At 43.9% G+C, this 22,163-nt stretch overlaps 1 protein-coding gene across 5 annotated transcripts in view; it reads left to right on the top strand.

The window, feature by feature from the left end:
• Positions 1-7,148: 7,148 nt before the first annotated feature.
• LOC135394278 (uncharacterized) overlaps positions 7,149-22,163 on the top strand; it is a 93,995-nt gene continuing 78,980 nt past the window's right edge. For 2 of the 5 annotated variants that reach the window (XR_010422814.1, XM_064624951.1), the window contains exons 1-5: positions 7,149-7,296; positions 18,021-18,140; positions 18,721-18,867; positions 19,280-19,438; positions 19,553-19,645. Coding sequence is in view for 4 of the 5 variants with exons in the window: in XM_064624951.1 (XP_064481021.1) it covers positions 7,219-7,296; positions 18,021-18,140; positions 18,721-18,867; positions 19,280-19,438; positions 19,553-19,645 (597 nt within the window). In the remaining variant the exon portion in view is untranslated. Of the gene's footprint in view, positions 7,297-14,589; positions 14,706-14,725; positions 14,877-18,020; positions 18,141-18,720; positions 18,868-19,279; positions 19,439-19,552; positions 19,646-22,163 lie in introns of those variants that run through there. The other 3 variants (XM_064624952.1, XM_064624953.1, XM_064624954.1) reach the window with 3 other exon arrangements.

The raw sequence follows: 22,163 nt of genomic DNA, 5'->3' as shown, positions 1-22,163 counted from the left end.
CAAAAAGTCACCGGTCACTGGCAAGTCGCCCCTATGTCACATGAATCACCTAAACTCCGCGCACTACGCTAGCCGCTGCTGTGTGATAGGAGTCATCTAAACATAAATCTCATAAAGATTACAAAGAGATACCACATAACTCCACTGAACAAACAAGATAATGGAAAGACCAGGCATAGAGAGTTTGAGAGGGACATCCAAAATATGTAATTAGAGTATTGAGTAGAAAATATACCATAAAATGTATTTTAAATAGAGTACAAATGCACAAAAGAAAAAGTATTGAGTAGACTACCAAAATACCGCAAATTGTATTTAAAATACAGTATTTTAAATACAATACTCCAAATACGTACAAGTCTGAATTTATGACAGTAAGACCCCGAGACGAGGGAGGACGAAAACAGATACATACAGATGTCTCCAAGCTCTGTCTGTGTGTGTCTGTTTTCGTCGTCCCTAGACCCGAGATCTTACTGTCACACAGCGACAATTATCCGAGGCATCGGCTGCACAGTCGACTTTTAGTATGAAAAGCGGGAAAATGCAAAGCAAATACAAGAAAACGAAAAGTATATCTGGCAAAAGTTTTTTGTGTTCTATTTCATTAGAACGGATGCCGATATTTCTCTAGTGCAATAATTATACTTGGATATTACATAGCCACAATGCAAGTCTATGACTGAAAACTGTAAACTGCGCCAGTAGTCAGGAATAATTACTTGAGGGCTTCATATTTCAGGAATTAGCTAGCTCTGGAGTACCGCGGCCTGCATATCGCCGGCAGCCGGAATAACGCTGCCTGTCGGGGTCGTTTCTTTCGGGGACACCTTTTCCGGGGGCTTTTCTTGGGCGGGCAAGTCATTGCCGTAGCCATCTTCTTGCTGCTATGCGTACGCAACGCTAGGTTGCGATTTTTAGTAGAGTTCGGTTCCATTCGAGCAGAGTTCGATTTCGGAAAAAAACGGCAAACTCTGACGCGTCCTACCCGTTGCTATCAGTTACGCATACGAGGCGGGAGCGGTCGCGTGTCGTAGCATTCCGACGGTAGGGGTCAGAGTGGCGCTCCAGTCGCTCTCCTCAAACTTTAACGCAACAGCCCTATGCTGAACCAAAGGTCTGGTGTATGAAGTACCCTGTGAAAACCAAAGAGTGTCTAAAAATATAGTACTGAAGTTTCTGGGTAATAATCAGCGCAATTATGAGACGGAAATCGTTCTCCGAGACCTCGTCGCGCGTCAAGTTCCTTTCGTTTTATCTTGTTCATTTATACATAAAGAAGTTTTTCTTTTTTGGGGGGATAGCTGTTGCTAAATGCAATGCATTTATTTAGGCTGATTGAGCCTATCAAAAGACAAAAAAAAAATCATAACGCCGAGCTGTCAGAAGGCTGAAAATGGAAAGGCCAAAGAGACTCTCCTTTTTGGTTTGTTTGTTTGTTTCTTGCTCTTTTTTTTTTTCAGCTAAAGAGGGGAGACCACTGGTTATTTGCAGACCTTTGTCATTCACGAACAGCACAGCCTTCTGGCTTTTTACTCTCTCCCATCTGAAAGGAAATAAAATTGAATTGTATTGAATAGAATAATGCGGAAGTATCCCGCGTAGCACTAGGACACATGCCGAAGAAAATGTCTTCAAGTTGGGAGCAGCCAATAGTCTGTGCTTCTTCTGGGCACCCTTCTCATTGCTGGGATCCGAAATGGGATAGTGATATGTGCACGAAAGGCACTCGAAGTCTGAATGCTAAGAAGGAAATTTCGCCATAGTATAAAATACAGATATTGTATTAACAGCCATATAAAACTTTAGTTCAATCTTGTTTAGAGTATGCATCTACTCCAAACGAAGCAATAAAAAATCAATCAAGCAGTGTTCGATCAAATGGCTTTCGACCAAATGTCCCGCGTTCGATCAAACAGCTTTCGTTCTTGCGGAGACGATTTCTTCGGGGGGACTTTTTTCCCTGGGGACGGTTCGTCCTGGGGAAATTTTTTTCGGGGAGGAAAATCCGGCATCTCGGGCGAGCTTTGATTATATGAAACGACTTCTCCGTGATCATTCGTTCATTTGGCAATTAGCGCCAGGGGCGGATCTAGGATTTTTCCGAGGGGGGGGGGGGGGGGGGTCTGCTATGGACAAGTGCCAGGTGCATGCTGGGATTGGTCCATTGAACCCTATGTTCAAGTCTGGAATTGAGGGGGGTCAGGATATCCGGACCCCCCCCCCCTAAATCCGCCCCTGACTAGCGCTCATATCCATATCTCTGGAAACACCAATTATGTAATTGCATCTGTGTTGCCCTTCAAGAATAGTGACTTTCCTGAAATATGCATAAATTTGGCTCAGATCAGATGGTGTCCAGTTCTCCAGCTTTTCCACGACCGAATTTCACGTTTTCAAGTTTGGATTGAACTGAGACCTCAGCATCCAACACAACGAAATCTGGAGTAAAAATTGATCAACTATCCCGATTGCATGTGGGATACGCTAGGATATGCCCGTTTCTGTCGTGTGTGCGCTTTTTTGTATTTTTTCTTTTCATATTTTGTATGCATGAGTCCTTCTCGTGAATGGTTCGTTTGGAAAGCCACGACGCTAAATACCATCGATGCATTCACAGGCTCCGAATAGTCCATAAGGTACAAATGCAAATAAACAGCCCACGAGCCGACACCTCCAATGCAAGTTAGGAGAGGTTGACCCAGCCAGTGATTTACCCAGCACCCGTCCACACCCCCTAATGCCCCCCCCAAATTTGTCGAACACCCCCCCAGGAATTGCTCACGAGCCCCCCCCCCCCCCAGGGGAGTGTCACCTGGCCCTGTCGAGTATTCAAATCAAACCTTGATATTTACGATGCCTACTGGATTTGAACGCTGTGAGTAAAGCATAAAAAAGTAACAGCGCGGTTTAACATGGTTCCACCGGATCATCGTGCGAGAGCATGGTGCACTCGGTGGATCACGTTGCTAAACGTGTGGTAACTGACTGTACTTGTGAACGAGATATACAGGTACGAGACCGAGTGTTGCACTTTGCTCTTGCACTAAAAGGTTGGCTTCATCGCTTCGGCTGCCAGTAGAACCAGCTCGCCTCTGTGCAGCTCTCGCGCATGTTGACGCTCTGATGAAGATATCCATCGAAGGACCACAGATTCCGCGACAGCAGGTGACGCCTGATGGCAGCGCTGACAAGTACCACGAATTAATAGATAAAGCTTTCGAAAAATGGGTCCGGAAGCCAAGGAGGCTATGAAGGGGAAACTGTAGAGAACTGCTCTGCGTCGTGTGCGCATATGGTTTTTTTCCCTTCTTTTTTGCGTTTCTCGTGACCGTCCTCGTTTTCTGTTTTTAATGTCACACAACATTTTTACCAGAAATGAAGATGCTCGCAACTCTGAAATACCTACGTGGTATTTGCAGAGCAGCAAAACAATGTTCACCGTAATAAAGCTTTACTGTTTGAAAATTGAATGTCGCTACACTTAGCCAGAAACACAGTTGTTAATGGGCAAGTCTTCTAAAGCGCATTTGTACCCTCCATTCCACTCCTTCAAATCCCGATTCCCTCAAAACGGAAATCCTGGGAAAAGGGGGAAAAGCCACTGGGTCACATCATACGTGACGTCATAGGATATGGTCACGTGGTTGTGACGTCATGTGACACCGCACGTATTATGTCGCACCACCCACAGCTTTCCAACACCCCCCCTAGAAGGAAATCCTGGGAAAATCACTGGACCCAGCTTTTCCACAAAAAACAGGTGCCTCCGTCAATTGTTATTGTTATCAGAAAGATTCACCGAGATAGCAACAGGCCGTATCGCTTCTCTCACATCAGATGTCATTCAGTACATCAAAAGTGGCATATCGAGAGAAGGGTATCGGGGGTTCAACCCGTTCAACCCGAAAGCGTACCTTTGCTAGTGCATTCGGGAGAGGAAAAACGAGGGTGAAATAATTTCCCCCACGTTCCTGTAGAACCCGTCCCGAAGTATTTTTCTTGCTACGCTGCTGTCTACTGTGAAAGCCACTGATCTCGATTGTAAAAGGCTGGATCGCGGATAGGGAGCGCGAGCGTGAAGAAACCAGCCGTCATCTTACGGTGCCCACAACAGCCGCCGCAGCGATCATGGCAACTTCTTGCAATTACGGTCGTACTACCAACCGTACTGGCAAGGTTACAGGGCCTAAACTTATACAGGTGAGTCACTCTTCATCAAGGAATAAATAGGCGTCCATTCTGTACATTTATTTGACCATTATGAAGTGTTTTTTTTTGCCCAAAACGAGCACTGGATGCAGGTTGCTTGATCGCTCTTCCGACGTTCAATCGAGCACACTTGCATTTTACCCGGCGGCGAATACAGTTTGAGTGCATAATATGCTTGAAAGAACATGTTACACTACACAGGTAGTGTTGTCATCAATATATGTGCGAACACTCGAGTGCTTTTTTGCATGCATTGCTAGCATGGTACACGGTGTTCTCTGCGGAAGCAAGTGCCACATTCATTTCTTTGAATTACCTTCGCGCACAAGTTCGGTATTACGTCATAATAAGACCACGATTGTCACATTTTTTCATGTATTGGTATTGTTTTGTGCCTTGGTTTGATTTGTGACAAAGAATCCTACGTAACGGTGGTGTGGCGCGACTTGAATAACGCCTTTGTGCCTGAGCTGTATCGTCAGCTTGTTACGATAGTAATAATTTGTAGCGTGTCGCGCTATTTGTAGCAGTTTTTAAGGCAAAAGTGGTTTCTCAATACAGGTTTCGTCATGAGGGCTACCCAGTGAATAATCTGTGCAGTGTGATACGGCTGGGTGTACAGGTAAGTATCACGTTCCTCATCCACTGGTTTCTACTTTACAGGAAGGAACAACCTCAGTGCACGCACTGTGGTTAGCCTCTCTCAGTTTTGCATATTTTCTTACATGTTCACATCAGAAACACACCTTACACTTTAGGCTCCTTAACCCAGCAATATAATAATTAGAGATTATAATTCTTCTTAGAAGAGTTCCCCATATTCTGTTTAGAATAGTTTTTAATCTTTTTAATTATTAGAAGATACAGGGATTGTAAACCATGTTTTAAACTGATGTTTTAACATTTGTCCAATGTATTTATTAAACAACATATTCATTTTTAACTGGTTGCACCCAAACTAATGTTCTGATGTATTATTTCCTTTGTTGTCGATGCACCATAAAAATTGGAATAATCATCATCAATGCAGGTTACTTCACAGCTGCCTCGACGTACTTAAGAAATGGGTGCAAAACCTGCGTAATGTCCACAAACTTGGACTACCACAGCACCTCCAGAAAGTAAAGGCATATGTGTCACATGGGATTTTTAAAGGCATTCACAGTATATAATACCTTGTATGAACTGTTGTAGAGCCTCTACAGTACACTCTCAGAAATTAAAACTTGTCAGGGAACTGTGATAATTGTTTCAGTTAATAGGCATGTACATATACGCTATAAGAAGACAATTATTTATTGAGAATGCACTTCTCTGGCTACTCATGTTGTTTACATCTACTGTTGATCACATTCATTTATCACATATTATATTCTTATATATTATTATTATATTATCACATATTCGATCACATTAAATTTAAAATTTAGCATATATGAGAAAATATCAGTGGGGAAGTTGCTATTCATTGCTCATTCCAACCTAAAATTGAGTGCTACAAATTTAGAGAGCGTACCTGACCATTGTCATTCCTAAAATATATATTGCCATTGTAGCAAGGTCACTAAACAATAAATGTAGCCTTTTGCGACCTCCCTGCACGTTCATTGTATCCTGAAACGCATAAGTGCAAGAAATAAATCTTGAACTTGAATAAACTTGATGTTGTATAAACTTGACATAAAATGTTGAATAATATAATGAATGATATAAAATATTGAATAAACTTGAACTCGTATATTCTCTTTACTCATCATCAGTGATCTTCATTACAAAAGCATATCGTGTTAGACTTTTTTGTTTGCGCTTCACAGACTGGGTACACGAGGGCCAAAATGACAAAATCACAACTGTTTCAACCTCCAAATAGTCCTGTTGCAATTTGAAGACCATACGTGGAGCTGCATTGTTTGGAACATGCTCCACATAACAAGCATGACAAAGTCAGCACTGGATAGCAGGACTCCGCAACAAAAGCATGTGAGTGCTGGAGAAGGACATTCAGTTTGGCACAACCGCGCCTGCAAATAATCAGAACAAATAAATGAAGAAGCAAACAAACATAGAAGGGCTGTACTTCAAAAAGAGATAAGTCCTGTGTCTCAAGGAGGTGTTACCACTTTCTAAGTAACTTAATTGATTAAGCTTACATTACTACCTGCATTAGGGCTGCTTCGGTGTGTCCATATTTGCGAGGCAAAGCACCGCTGTCGTTCACTAAAAGACTGTTTCTGCGGCGATGCTTGATATAAATCATACTAAACTTATACACGACTAAGACAACGGCTGTGATTCTACAGTACGATCTCTTACTGCCATGCGGGTATATATCATCCCGGACCGTTCTTTATGGAACAATTTTTGTCCAGAACGCAGCACGGGATATTACATACATGGTTGTTGTTAAGCTCACATCGTTTCTTATTGAAATATTGGCTGGGAAACGTACTGTAGTACAATCCCCAGCGCTGCACTGCCGTGACGGTCTAGTTTCGGAATGCAAACCATAGCGTAATTAAGAATCGAACGACAGGACACCTGTGAAATACTGTTAGGATACATCAGTATACTGGCACCTTACAAAATTGTGTGATGACAAACAACGATCAACGCCTGCAGCGCAATAAATACTCACAATCTCCCTTACCTCCCATTGTTTTGCGTTTTAGGGCCTCCCAACATGGCGGCCCGAATGCACGCCTCTCCCCCACGAGCCCCTCTCCCATGCGCGATCCAGCCTTTATACATAGAGATCAGTGGTGAAAGCTTTGGAGCTGCGTTAGTGGGTTTCCATGACTACCAGTTGACGACAGTGGTTATTGGCTCCGCTAGTTGGGTTTTCTTACGTTTGATGGCGCCACATGCCTTGCCGCTGCATCTGATTGGTGTATTTGTGGTATTTGTTGCCATAGCGACCGTCGTTTATCCTGTTTGTCATAGGGTTCTTGTGGCTGGCGGTTGTTTTTGTTTGGGTGTTCGCTTCGTGTGTTTCATCGTGACCACAACATGTGTGCTGTACGGGGAAAGAATAGTCCTGATGATATCAGCGTTGTCGATGAAGAGACAGCTTTCCTGCAGAGAGAGGTGCGTGACATTTGTATAATGCATGTTACGCAGCACGTGAGAAGCCAAACGCGAACTAGCTCATTCATGTGCGTGTAAGTATCCTGTTCCGAAATATTTTGAGCTGAGTTCCCTGTAAGTGTATTTCTTTGGCTCACTCAAGCATGCTTTTCGAGGTTGCACGAGCAAACGGTTATATTACCTGCAGGCAGCCTCAGGGGAGCTATTCTCGTCAAAGTAAGCTACCTGCTTACTTTCTTTGCAAGGAGGTTATTGGTCGCCGAATAAAGAAGGCGTGAACAATGGGAATGTCATTAGGAATGGTTTTCACGCGCCGTTAGCCAATAGTCGAGCATTTGATCGTCCAGCCTTGCTGCTGTGTGTGTGTTTTCACGATACGATCATCATGATACCGCCCTTCCCGCCATTAGATTGTCTCCCCGGAAACGGAAGACTACAACTTGAAAGAGAAGGTTGGAGGAATGCGGAGAAAAGTGGTCATGACAAGTTCACTTGCTTGATAGTAATATCTAAAAAACTTCCACGGTGTAAAAATAGGAAAACAATCTTGTGTAGCGATCGCGTTGTGAGCGAGATAGCGAACAAGTAACAGTGGGGTGGCGCTCGTGCGTGCCCAAGATTTTGAACTGCGGAGTGGCGCGAAAAGATTACTATCCCCCGTACAGTTTCTTATGTCATTTCTTGTTTACGCGCAACGCCTCTGCGGCGCCATTTGTTATTAATTATTAACTGACACTGATTTCGTTGTCTTCGCCTTGCATTCGTATCTTTCATTGTCCACAACCCCGACAACGCCCCCCCCCCCCCCCCCCCCCTCATGTAATGAGTCATGTGAGAAAGTAGCACGAAACGACCACTACATCAATTCTGTCTGTGTAAGGGACAGACTTTTACTAGTTTAATGATAGACGTCATCGCTTCAATCGTCGATATGACGAACGACTCTGTATCGGAGAGCGGTGCATTGTGGTGAAGCACGAACCACGGCAATGAGCATGGATCGTCCGATCATTATTCTTCCAACGAAATGCAAATATTTATGCACAATGCGCCATTTCCGCCGTCGTGGAAACGTATTTGGAGTCAAATAAAGGTCATAGTCCGAGGCATGTACGCCATTCTCATCGTTACCGCCGTCCCCGTTCAAAGTAATCACCCTCTTTTCGGTGCTTACTTTTCAGCGCAGAAAGTAAGATACTACGTCACTGCCTACGTCAAAATGACGTACCTCTTAACATGATCCCGTGAGCTAGGGAAAATCTAGGGACAGCGAGGGGGCAACTTCAACGAGCAATGTTCTTCATAGAAGCACGGTATTGGGTGTGGCGCCACTTTTTGACTGTAAAAAAGACAGCGGCGGCGGCACACCGCCGTCAAACATGTCACGTCAAAACTGCCAGCGCTCCGTTCATGAGAGATATTTCATAGCAACTACAATATCAGGACGTCATAATTATTCCTGCACGTTTAAACCGATGTACTATTGTTCCTCCTTTTTTCCCATACAACCTATTTAAATCCGGTACACAGCGCCACTGTAGGTCTAGGCTGTGATGCTCTACACGCTGTGTATGCGCTGGGGATAAATGTCCCTAGAAATGGGAGGAGCGTTCAGGCGGAGCTTGTCGCGGTGGGTCAGCCCAACAGCTCGTGACGTGTAAAGTAAGCAGGTAGCTTACTTTGACGAGAATAGCTCCCCAGAAATCGCTTCACAGCCTTTCACTTTCGGAACACCTTTCCTACTTCCGTTGACGCCGCAGAACGCAGCAACGCTCCTAGTGTCACATATTTCATCACAACATCAATAACTGAGTTTGCAAAGTTACTATGAATATGTATATCTATGAATAGCAAATAGCTACTGCGTCAGGCTTTGGGCTTATCATAGAGGCGCGGTTTCAATAGTGCCAGTGTTTAGGAATGCCTGACGTCCATTCAGAAACATGTTCTGAGGCTCGAACACACAGAGAGGACAAATACATACAAGCTTCAAGTGCCTAAGAATTAATGATGAAAGATGGAAGTCACTGAAAAGGTGTGGGTTCGAGTCCTACAGCTGGCTAACCTTTTCAGTGACTTCCATCTTTCACCATTCAGAAAGGTTCACCGTGTTGCAAAGTTGGAGAAAATCTTTCCGTCGTCCAGTTGAAATATAGTTTTTCTTCGACTACAGTATGAACAATTTAAAAAAATTGATGATAATTATAAAAACGAATAATGATACAACAATGAAAAAAAAAAAGAAAATCAGCAATTTTCGCAACCGCTGTTTTTCACCAAATTAAAGTCCCGGAAAATAAGTAGCGACAGAAAAAATTCCAGCATTAGAATTTGCAATAAATAAGGTTCACAAATTCCAAGTGATCTGGTAACGATATAGCAGCAGCAAATCTCGCAGCATAAAGATGGCGCGACAACCACAGTCTTCACTGTTACTATGCAGACACAAGAATGGACTTTTTCACAACGGCTTATGCGCAGGCTCATGACCCAGAGGTGCCGGAGAAGGTTATCTCCGTCTTCATTAGATGGCGCAGTATGGGGACGACAGAAGTGGGGACCAGTAGGGAGACCACACTAACGGCACGAGCTAGTCGTTCCCTCTCCGGACCGGTTTTGGCCCTTTGTGCTACCCACGTGGATTTGTTTTGACGCGTTCAGAGCATGGTTCGCTGGAGAGCGGCTAGGATACGACGCGTATGTGAAAAGGGTACGGCACAAAGGGTAGTCTGGCATTGACACAAATACGGCACCAGCAGCCCTAGTGGGGACTCAAAATTCCTACCCTCTAAGTTGGGCCAACTGGGGGACATTTGCAGATCCAAGGGGCCTCAGTGCATTAGGTTAAACTATAGGGTTTATTCACGTGACGTCATCTGCAGGAGAGCGCCTCTCTCGCTTACACATTTGCCGCCATAATGTAGGTTCCCAGGTTCTGACTGTCCACCTTCACGCACATTACATTCCCCATTTGGTGATTCAAAGTTATTATACTGTGTGAATGCTACAGGTACCATATTCGAGAAATTTTCATGTTTTCAACATCATGGCAACAATAGCATCATGGCAGCGCAAGAAAACCGGAATCAAACTTCGAGGGACCAACATGGTGGTGGCGATTTCGTTTTTTCGAAGCTAGTGCTCTCTGGAGGGATCACGTCAGTGAATAAACTCTATAGGTTCCTCCCTCCACTGCTAAATGCATTGAGAAAGGCCCCTGCTGAAGAGGAACCGAAGGCTGCTGTCCAGTTTCTCGTTTGTGTCTCCCCAGCTCCGTCTGTATGTGATACCCTGAAGAGCGAAAAAATGGCTACTTCTTTTATTTCGTATAGCATTCAGTATACTGCTCCAGCTTGGTCACAAATGGTCACTCAGTTCTAGTTTCAGATACTGTTTAGCTGCACACACACGAACAGTCAATACTGGCGGCGATAAGTAAAGAGAAATATCACACAAAAATCTGTGTTTTGCTATATTCAAACTTTGAATTGCTAGCACTACACACATACACACAATATTAACAGACATGGTTGCCTTTACCATGCTATGCTAAAATATGGCCTTTGTCCATGAAATGTGAGATGTGACAAATTTAGTGATGATCACAGTAGAATAAGGCAAGCAAGCTGGTGTTATGGTGAGGATATAATTAGGGTTCCGGGTTTTCAGAGTTTATTTCTGGGCGTTACTGGAGGATGTTTTTCGGAGTTTATTGTTTTTTCAAAAAAACGAGTTTTTCGGAGTGTATGATTTACAGCTCAGTTAATATCCGAAATTCGGAGGGAACTTGACGACTCACGCAAGGTTGTGCAGCGAAAACGCAGTAGTCACATTTATTGCTTCAACACTAAAAAGGCATGAGCTAACCAATACATTTCGTACGATACACTCTGAGGTGTTCCGCAATTCCAAATGCTCCCTTTCTGTGTGTAGTGCTCACTGTTATGCGGCAGTACTTAAATACGACGACCTCTGCATCTCGATCGCGGGACGTTGTGAGCTCCTCGAAATCGGGGTACTCCTTCACGTAGTCGCAGGGCAGCTTTCGCTCGCGTGCCATCTTGTCGTCAGCACTGCAACTAGTTGCCCTTTCAAAAAGGGCACACCGTGTGACCTCGGTTCGATGCTGATTTTAGTGCTTAGGTCTCGCGTGGGACAAGGAGATCAGGAAACAGACTGGGAGAAAAACCTGGGCGGTGAATCCTCAAGTGGTCGAGACGACCGCCGTAGAAAACGCTAGGTCACGGATAACATTATTATGTTGCGTTAGGGCTGATATCCCATGTCAGAAAAAACCCAGAACACAAAAGGGGCCATGAACAATGACCCTGTTATCAGGGAAAACATCTGCCAAGCGGAGTTTTTCGGATTAATCCGAATTGCTTAAAATTTTACTGGAGTACGTTTTCCGGATTTTTTCGGATACATCCGGAACCCTAGATATGATATACGAACCTGCGGCATCAAATAATTTTGGTGCAGTGTTGTTTTGACAAAAATGTGTGTAAAACACTATGTGCACTATTAAGGATAGTGCTTCTTAATCTAGCCTTCCAGGGCTCACATGCATCGTGCTGTGGTTGGATATTATGCAGCTAGTTGAGGGAGTTGTATTGCCTAGATAGTTGAGGATCCCGAACTTCTCCTTCCTACTCCATGTGCCCTGTGTAGGGTCTGTTCACAGACATCACCCTTCTGTAGGGCACTAGCTTCGAAAAGCCGAACATACATATTCAATGTCGTGATGAAAATGGGAGAGCCATTGTTGAGTATGGTTCTCTTGAGAGGATGGGCTCTTCCTATTATGTACTGTAAATGTCCTTCGTTGGGTCCCGGTAGTTGGTGCAGTTTCTCCTTGCAATCAAATTGCAGCTATGTGCTGCAATCTTATTGTTTTTAGATCAAGGGCATCGGAAGTCGCTCACGGCAGGGGAGTGAGCCCTAACCTAACCTAACTTAACCTAATCTATAGGAGCCATTCATATGCTTATTAGAAATGACTCGTCCATGCAAGCCAATGACTGTGGAGGGTGTAACGCATATGGAAAGGTCACCTCGCATTCTTGATTAGTATCTTGATGCGAAAAAAAGTGGTGTTTTAGCAACACACACTGAAATATTGATTGATTGTTTCATTCAGTGCCATAAATCAAATAGAAGTAAACGAGCTGTGGTGTGTTACTTTATTTTTTATTTTAGTTCTCGTCAAAAGCGCAATGGTGTCGTCTGCAAAAGTAGTTATTGTTGCACTAAAAAGGCTCTGCCGAATGTTCTGGCCATGGTGCAGGCAAAGGCATCAGGTATGCTACACCTGTCATCAAGCACACCAGGAAACCTCCTAGCCGCAGCATAAGAGTTTCCCTTTCTAGCCTCGAATGTTTCCCTGCATTGATCAAAAACAAGTTGACGTTCTTTGCTGGAGCAAAATCTGTGAAATTTCGTCGTCTACTTCTTAAACGGGTGTTCGTTTGCACTCGGCACGGCAACAGAGCTGAAAGCAAGTCTGTCTAGGGACGACACACACAGATGAAAAATGGAGTGGCGGGACCCTCAGTGCGAAAGTTCAGGGGGGGGGGGAAACAGGGCCCCTCCAGTGAAACTCAACCCACCTTCCAACGCCCCCTGCTTTAGAAAAAATTGCGGATATTCAAACATTGCAGAGATTAACCAGGCAAGGTGGCAAACAAAATATGCTTGCTGTTGCTTCTGAATCCGTATTAGGGAGCCAAAGCATGACAACTTGAGTCCATGCTGTCATAGCGACTGTGAACAGCATACAAATTACATGTGGACTGTGGTTCAACTGTGCTCAGTGGCCAGCCTTGTAGACGTTACAAAAAAAAAGTAACCAAATACTGTTGCTCGTTACATAAAAATAACAGAATGAAATCCGTTACACGTTACTGAAATAGAAATAGTAGCACGTTACTGTTGCTCGTTACTAACGAGTTACTTTTGTGTTACAAATAATGTTGAAGAATGGTAAATTAGGAAACCAACATGCTTTTATTTTAATTCACACTTCATACTGAGTTTACTTTTAGTAGAAGTGGCTGCTCAAAATACCCGTCGGTTATTTTTGTGTGTTTTCTCGAGAATACATCAGCAGCGAAACTGAATAGGCGCTGAACAGTATAGCACTTGAAGGAACAGTCGTGTTCACCCTCAGACAACTTTCGTGCACATGAGGGAAGTGGGCTTTAATTGCGGAAAGGCCATAATCCTCCGTAGCTTGAAGAAATTCCGTCAGCTCATGGTCATTGCAGACTGCGGTTCACTTGAAGAGCCCTCGCACGCAAAGGCGAAAAAATATTCTGTGTTAGGATTCAGCCATTTTGCTCTGCCTGTCCCATTGGTGGCACGGTTACATAAGAGATCTCCTTTTTCAACAAGTGCATCACCTGGTGCAGGTTTTACAAAGGCGCAGAATGTCCCCATAAGCTCATTATTCTATCTTAGCAAAGGGTCAGGAAGGGAGACAACGATGTGACTTTTCTAGAAGGCTGTATGTCAGTCAGTGACGTGGATACCGGGAACCTGCTGAATCAACATCAAGGTCAAGGACGTGTGAAGTGTAGGGAGGGCGACCCATTGCAGTATGTTGTCCATACTGAGGCGAAAGGAAAATGGCGGGAAAAAAAGTAACAAGTAACTTGAGGTAATGGGTTACCAATTTTTGTAGCGAAATATGTTACTAGTTACAGTTTTTTGGAAAGTAACTAAGTCGTTATTTCGTTGCCAAGAAAAGTAACTCTTTGCTAAGTAATGCGTTACGTGCATCTGTTAATGGCACACAATGCAGCAGACGGCACCAACTTGCACTCGCATTGTTTTTAGGCTGAGGGGTGGCTGCACCAGTCGGAAACCTTTCTGTCATTTCCATTGCACCCTTGGTAAAAAGAAGAGGTAAAATGGGGCAGCACCTGTTTTAATGAAAAGAATGCACCTTGTGGCTTGTAGGTTAGCACTGCTGCTAGCACTGTATGCTGCAAAGAATGCAAAGCGGAAATGTAAGCTATGTTGTATGTATGTATGTTATATGTTTCAATAGACCTCTCCCTGTTTACAAACAAATGGCGTTAGTTGGTACAACAGCACTGCCAACTTGGTAGAGTGGAACTACTATAGCAAAAAAATCAATAGTCACAAAAAAGCCACGTTTAAATGTGGCTTTTCATATTGTAAGATTTTTTTGTAATTCCTTGCGTATTATTAGTTGTGTGGCCTTGTTCTGCTCCATTCTACTGGTAGCCCTATCTCTTCGGTAGCCCTTTCTAAAGATGGCTGCCGGGCTCTTCCATCTTCTGAACGCAGTGGACTGGGAACGTGAATGAAGGCTTGAAAGCAACTAAAAATGTGACCTCATTTGTGTGTACCACTAATACAAAGAAGCCACCCGTGACCTTCGTGTAGGAGTACGGATTTGTAAAACGGCAGTGTTCTCTACTTGCGCTGTTTCGTTTTCGATATGTCTACCAACGTCATCATTACATCTCGGTGACGTTTCTTCGGTAGAGGTCTATAAACAGAAATCAAAAGGAGCATCAGACATTAAATAAAGTTAAAACTCTGGTAGATTGGTAGGTCATACTAAAATCAGCTAAAACCGCAGTGCAGCGGGTGCAGTGCATCGTCATCCACATCTCCTTGTACCGTCCCTTGTCCTCACTATAACCCACTGCACTGGTGTTTTAATTGATGTTAGCCTCAGACAGATGTGGAGTCTTTGTAACCTCTATGAAATTATGCAATGCTCATCAACACATACTTACTGTTAGTTACTCGTAATTACAGCAGGGAATAGAATCTGACCAAACTGTAAAATGTGCAGGATAGCTGTATTTTTGTGCGCCAGCACGGCTTTACCACTCCTGTAGTCAATAGAAACGTGTATTCTTCTTAGTACATCTAAGCTCTAGCAGGTTCACTTTCCATGTTACATGTACATAATAAGGCACTATGATCCTGCTGGTAGATCTCAGCAAAAATGCTGCATGCACTAGTTGTAGCTAAATTTTACAGCCATTCTGTGTGCAACTACATATCAGAGCAAAAGCGCTGCACGTGTGATATTCTAAATGAAATGCTTCAGCACTGCTGTGTAAAGCAAATTGACAGAATGGCGTAAATGCAGGCTAGGCGTAACTTTGAGCCTTCGTGTTTGTGTTTGTTTACGTGTTCTTGCCCATCGCTCAGGCTTGCCTATCATGGAATGTGTAAAGCAAAGTTGTTCCAAAATGCTTCATATTTACTTTTGTAGCAGGAATGCAGTTTAGTGCTTTTGCTACTTGCTACATGATCAAAGATATACCGCACTGGCTTTACACAGCTGCATAACAGGTTTACTTACACATTTCGTCCTCCATTCGGAAGACATCATCGGTAAGGAACAGAATGAGGAAGGAACAACAAACAGGGGCTATTTAAGCAAGTCTATGTATAGTTATGGAAGGGGGATGCGGTTTGCATTGCAGACCGACAGGCCACTGTGTATGCACCAGGATTCCAAGTACCTACGTGGATCCGCCAAGTACCACCGTTGATCCTTTGCCAGGGTCACAGCATTGGCAAAGTCAAAGCTATGGCCCGTGGACCAACAATGGTCAGCTAGCTCTGTTTTTGACCTTGCCGCATTTGTCGAGGTGGCGACGTCGCGTTTATGCCCTTTGAAGCGGGAGCTGTGTTTCCTGCCGGTCTCACCGATGTATGCGGCATCACGGTCACTATACTGTATTCAGTATACGGCGCCCGTCTGTGCCTACGGGAGGATGGGGTCCTTGGGCTTCGAGAAAAGGAGTCTCAGTTTGGTGCGCGGCTTGGATGTTGCTTTTATGTCTAATGGCGGAAGGGCCCGGCAAATTGCCTCGGAAACTCCTTCGATGTAGGGTATGGTAACTAAATGCTGCTTAGGGTTACTTCTTTCTTGTTGCTCATCCGCAGTTGTTTTTAGGTGTCCTCGATGAAGCGTAGAGGGTAACCTCGATTGGTGAGCGATTGAGTAACCGTGGCGTCTTCGGTCGCGTGCAATGATGGGTCGGGTACAAGTCGGTCTGATCTGCTGATAAGGGTCTTGACCACTGCCCGTTTATGTTCCACTGGGTGGTGCGATTTAAAACTCGGGAAAGTACCGGTGTCGCTGGGCTTGCGATAAATACTAGTTGTGATATATTTCCCATCACATCTGTATACTTATATGTCCAGGAAGGGTAACGTATTGTCACGTTCCACTTCATCTGTGAACTGGGTGGAGTGCACAACACAACATTGTTTAGGACCAAATAGAAGTCCTTAACGTGGTCTAAATGTAGAATGACGAACGTGAAGGCGATAGGAACGTAGCGGCGGTAGGACTTCACACGGATGAGGGTGCCATCATAGAGCTGTATCTTCAATGTGCTCAATGATGAGGTTGGCCATGACCACAGGTATCGGAGAGCCGTCAATCTGGTGGTACGTTTGTTCTCGGAACGTAAAGTGGTTCTGATTGAGGCAGAGTCTCTAGAGGATGATGATACCTTCAGCCGTCAGTGATGTGCGATCCGAGAGTGTGTCGTCATTCACCAGTCTTTCTTCCGTGAGTTCCACCTCCGTCGCTGTCGGGACGTTGGTAAACAGGGATACCATGTCAAAAGGGATCATGATATCTTCCTTATTTTAACATGTACGTACGACTTATTTGTTACAAACAATTATTATGACGTACAAAGCGTACGTAAACGTACGTAGGACTTTGCCAATGCTGTGACCCTGGCAAAGGATCAACGGTGGGGTCCGCGTAGGTACTTGGAATCCTGGTACATACACAGTGACTTGTCGGTCTGCAACGCCAACCGTGGCCCCCTTCCGTAACTGTACATGGACTTTCTTAAATAGCTCCTGTTTGTTGTTCCTTCCTCGTTCTGTTCCTCAGTGATGATGTCTTCCGAATGGAGGACAAAACATCTAAGTATACCTGTCATTCTGTTGTGTAAAGCCGGTGCGCTATATTTTTTATCATTATGAATCCTGGCTTTTGGAACATCTTTGCATACATGCTACATGCAATAGAAATATACAAGGTGTTTGTTTTTGTCCTTTACAAAATTTTTATAAAAAAAGCTATGAGAGCAGCATATCTGTCATTTTTACATTTGAGTTACGGTGTGACGGACATCCTCTCGAAGAGTGTACAAGGTGACTCATTACCTAAAATTAATGCTCTGCTACTGCTACTCTTTAATTATGGAATTCTGGCCAAAAGAGAGATGGCAGAATGGAAGACAATCCTTGTTGAAAACCATTTTATTTCTTAAACCAAAAATCCTGTAAAGAGCATGTGCCATAAAATATCTATAGCTGAATTTTGCTATGCAAATGAGGCGAAGCCAAAACAGTGCGCCACAGGAGCGCATCACCTTCGGCAACGGAGGCTTATCTGGGCAGCAGAGCAGTTGATCTGGCCAGAACATCAGCATCTACTCCAATCGTCTAATGCATAAATATGGTGAAGCTTTGCATAAATGCATAAATAGTGCAAAGCTTTGCAGGCAATTGTTTTCTGCTCCATGGTGCTGATCCACACCACACGTGAAATAGGAGCTTATCTAATATCGAAATAACAGTTGTTTCATAAATGTGGCAGTGGGACCCCAGGAAAGCCATCCAAGTTTTTGTAGCTCGTGGCTTTGCATTGGACAGGTCTCATTTCATGCCACTTATGTGTTTACTTGTTCTCACAACTATAGCTGCTGATGAAGTACAAAGAGCTACAAAGTATACAGAAGAAAAACTCTCATGCGGAACTCTTGCTTAAAGCTACCAACGAGAAGATAAAGCATGCTACACAACAGCTTCGTTTGTTGGAGGTCAGACTTTTCACATTCTCTCAGCTGTTGGGTTTCAGGACGTTTTAGCCTATCTTTCTATTTTTGTTATCTGGTACACTGGTTTGAACTTGTAGTCTTTCTGTGCCGTACAGCGTAATTAATGGAATGGTAATTAGGTCAGTAAGATTTTTTCTGCATGCGTGGACTCTGTCAACTTAGGCATGAAACAGTTCTTCTAGTGGAGTACCAACCTACAGAGCCATGATGAACAGTACATTTCAGATCCCAATACTTTGGGCCACTTTCACAGTGGTTGCACCAATGTAATGTTTACACAGATGGCTGTAAGTGTGGTTATCCACACCAGCATTACCTGAGCTCACTAAGCTGACCCAGAGCAACAACATAGCTTATTCATTAGTTTCGGTATATTCACCAGTTTCCAGCTTGAAAAATACCTAAAAAAATCATCTTTTCTTATGTACCTACAGTAATTGACATTTTACTGGGGCACCTGTACTTTTCATGTAAACACTTAGCAGTGAGCAATTTTTATGTTCATGCATGAGCACAGAAAACATATTTTAAAAATAGTTCTCGAACATATTATTCTAAGCAGCAGGTCTACCTGGGAAAAAAACGTCGCAGAGAACTGGAGTCGGAACAAATGCAGCTCATCTTATTGGAGATAAAAAGCTGCGAGAGAAACGAAAAAGCTACTGTGCAAGGAATCCTGAAAGCCCAAGAACGAATGAAAAAATATGAGGTGAATATAAAGTTGGATTCATGGATGTTAATACATGGAGCCGTTCCACTTTGTGTCTGTTAATGGGACTGTATAGACTCACTTCAGTGCGTGACGCCATAGCGATGCAGTAGCGCTGCTGTCCTGTATGGTGGGCAAAGATTGCACGATCATCGAGTCACAGTGTGTTTTCGGTTGTTATTAAAGGCATGCCGCAAAGTGGTCTAGCTATTGCACGTGCTGCACGGTAGAGAAACGGCAAATACACCGTACACACCTTGCAGTTTCCTCGTCCCTTTTTCCCACCAGCGACGTCTGCTCTGTGCACATTTGCAGGTGCACCCTCTTGTTTACAAACTGAAGTGTGTCTATACATGAACTGCTTGAGCCAGTTTGTGTTACCTACATGTTTTGATAGTTTATTCATGCACAGGAACAGATTGCAAAACTGGAAGCAACAGCCGAGCTTTTGAAAGATGTGATTTGTAGCCACGAAAATAATGGCAAGTCCTGGTTGGAGATATACATGACATACGAGGACGAAATATTGACTGAGGAATACAGCTGTCAAGAGGAAGCTAGAAAAATCGAGGTGATGACAAATACGTAATTGAGAATTGGACAACGTGCCATCAAGAAAGCAAGAAGCATTGCAGCTGTTCATACTTGATATTGTTGTAACCACTGTCATAACTGTCTTGTGCAGGCACTGCAGCAGTCCAGTGAAAAGTTGGCGCTGGAATGGACTAGAAAGAAAGAAGCTGCTGAAAGAATTAATACCGAGACTAAAGTTGCCTGGGTAAGTGATATTCGTAGAATATGAACTGATGTACTGACAGATAAAATGTCACTGCATACAGGGCTTACTATACCTGTGCTAAGATCTAACAGTCCGCACTTTCTACACGTGATCTGCACTTTTTCTATGTACAATGCCGTGAAGGAGAAAGCACAATACATATTTTTCAGATCATATGTCGATCCCTATTTACTCAAGAAAAAAACTGAGGCAAAAATATCTACTGGTATGCTACATGCAGTGCTTAACGAAGAGTGACAGTTGAATGATTGACAGCCGAATTTGTGAACAAGCCTAGACTCTACGCTCCGCCTAGACACCATGTAGTTGAGGACTGTTCCGCTCCTCCACTCAAGGGGCCTATAAGTTTCATGAATGCATTCTAAGGATTCCTCTGCCAAGGTGCTCCTCGAGAAACCGTCCTTGAATAATGCTATACTCTCGTCCCCAGCTGTCTTTCGGGACCCCTTGGAAATGTGGATTTTCGTGCCTAAAACACTTGTGGCACGATAAACAAATATATTTCTTCACTATATTTTGAACAGCGTACGTCACAAAAATGAAGGCAAAGTATTGCAAGTGTTTGAAGAGGGTGCAGATGTTTTGAATAGGGAAACATGCACATATTTTCTGGTCTGACAACTATACAAGCATAATGGCAGCAGCTAGCTCAATGCGTGGTCACCAAACATAAAAAAATGCCTGTCACTAATATATGTTACAGTATGTACTGTATAATCTGGATTATAGGTCGATCCAATGTATAAGACACCCCCCCCCCATTTTTTTAGGGCAGTGTAAGGGAAAAATATCCACTGCCATGATCTATGAAGTCATTCAGTAAACTGACATGCAAAAAGTTATTTATTATTGCAGGAAATAAGAAAGGGGCTGATTTATTATACAGCTAAATGAGAAGCATAAACGGCATACCATGCCTCGAGTCCATCAATCAAACTCATTGTCATTAGTCGCTCTTGTGCCATAAAGTACCAAAACGCCACCAAACTCCTTGTCAGATGTCATCGACTCCGGCTCAGACTCTGACATCTGCGATTCGCAATCACTTGTCCAAAGCAGATCATCGTCCGTTCCATCTAATGCATAGTTGATGCAGCACTTCTTAAAACTCTCCACTACCATGTCTTCTGGAAGCTGTCCTCCCAAGTGTAGGGCACCTGCTCACAAACAGTCTACAAGGATGGACGGCGTATGCGGCCGCTTGGAGTTTTCGGGTTGTCCTATGTCACCCACTCGCTGTAAAGTTTGCGGACACTGTATTTGAAGGGCATGTTGAGTACCACATCGAGTGGCTGCAAAACCGATGTCATACCACCTGGAATGATGATGGGATCCGTTTTAGTTTCCATCAAAGCGTTCTTGACTCGGTCCGTCATGCGCCATCTGAAGGAATCTAAGACAAGCATACTGCGTCACTGCAGGAGGGCACCTAGCCGCCTATTTCTTACGATACGGTCCCATTCCTGCATCAGTTCCTCATCCATATATCCTTTGTGATGTATGTGCACTATTACGTTTCACGGAAACTTCTCTTTTGGGAGTGTCTTCCACTTAAATATGACAAATGGCGGCAGCTTGCGCCCGTCTGCCGTGCACGCCAACATAGCAGTGACACTGGAATGTTTGTCTCCTGTTGACATCACTTTCACATCTTTTGCCCACTTGCATGTCACAGTCTACAGGTACGGCATGTCGAACCAGACAGGCTTTTTAACCACATTGCCTATTTGACCCAGCAAGTAATCATGTGTCTGCCTCTGCTTGATGACATGCTGTTGGAAGTTCAGGAGTTTATCTTCGAACTCCTCCGGCAACTTTTGTCATACAGAACTTCTCTCTCTGGAGACTGAGCCCCTTCTGACGCATAAATAGGGTTCTTAGTTTTCGGGTTTTATGATTTTTCAAATTCGGGGGGAATCGGGTGCTATTTACACACGAGAACTCGGGGAGAAATCAGGCGCTACAGTCTCCGTTTGATATGTCATCGGGGAATTTTCGGGTGAAACGAAAGGATTATATGAAACAAGCCACTGCTGTGACACTGGGACGAGACACAAGAATCTTTATATTTCCGCTTGGAACTGGGGCAGTGAATGACCACAGTATTCAAACACTTGTCCAAGCTCCACAAAAGCTTGTCGTTTGCTTCTGAAAGAGGGGATTATAAAAGGACAAATAGGTTCTCACAAATACCTCTCTTTGCTGATATTATGATTCACTTTTCTGACGGTTTACTTAGAACAACAACCCAGTCAACCAAAGAACATCCCATGAATATCCCGAGGTCATTCCTTTATGGATGTTCAAATATTCCTGGTGGGCGATTTCATTCAGATTCAGGCAGGGCCCTAACCTTTGGGTCTCCGAATTTTTCCCGACATTTTTTATGGGATAGCCCCACCTGTGGCATGAACACTGGCGTTGGTCCCAGGTGCCGAGACGACGCGGGAGGCGAGATATAAAATCAAGAGCGTCAGGGGTGAAAACAACGGCTGTG

Source organism: Ornithodoros turicata, chromosome 5 (genome assembly GCF_037126465.1).
Source record: "Ornithodoros turicata isolate Travis chromosome 5, ASM3712646v1, whole genome shotgun sequence".
NCBI classification, from domain to species: Eukaryota; Metazoa; Arthropoda; class Arachnida; order Ixodida; family Argasidae; genus Ornithodoros; species Ornithodoros turicata.
The sequence above is the reverse complement of the archived record's forward strand: the minus strand, read 5'-3'. Positions and strand labels throughout refer to the sequence as shown.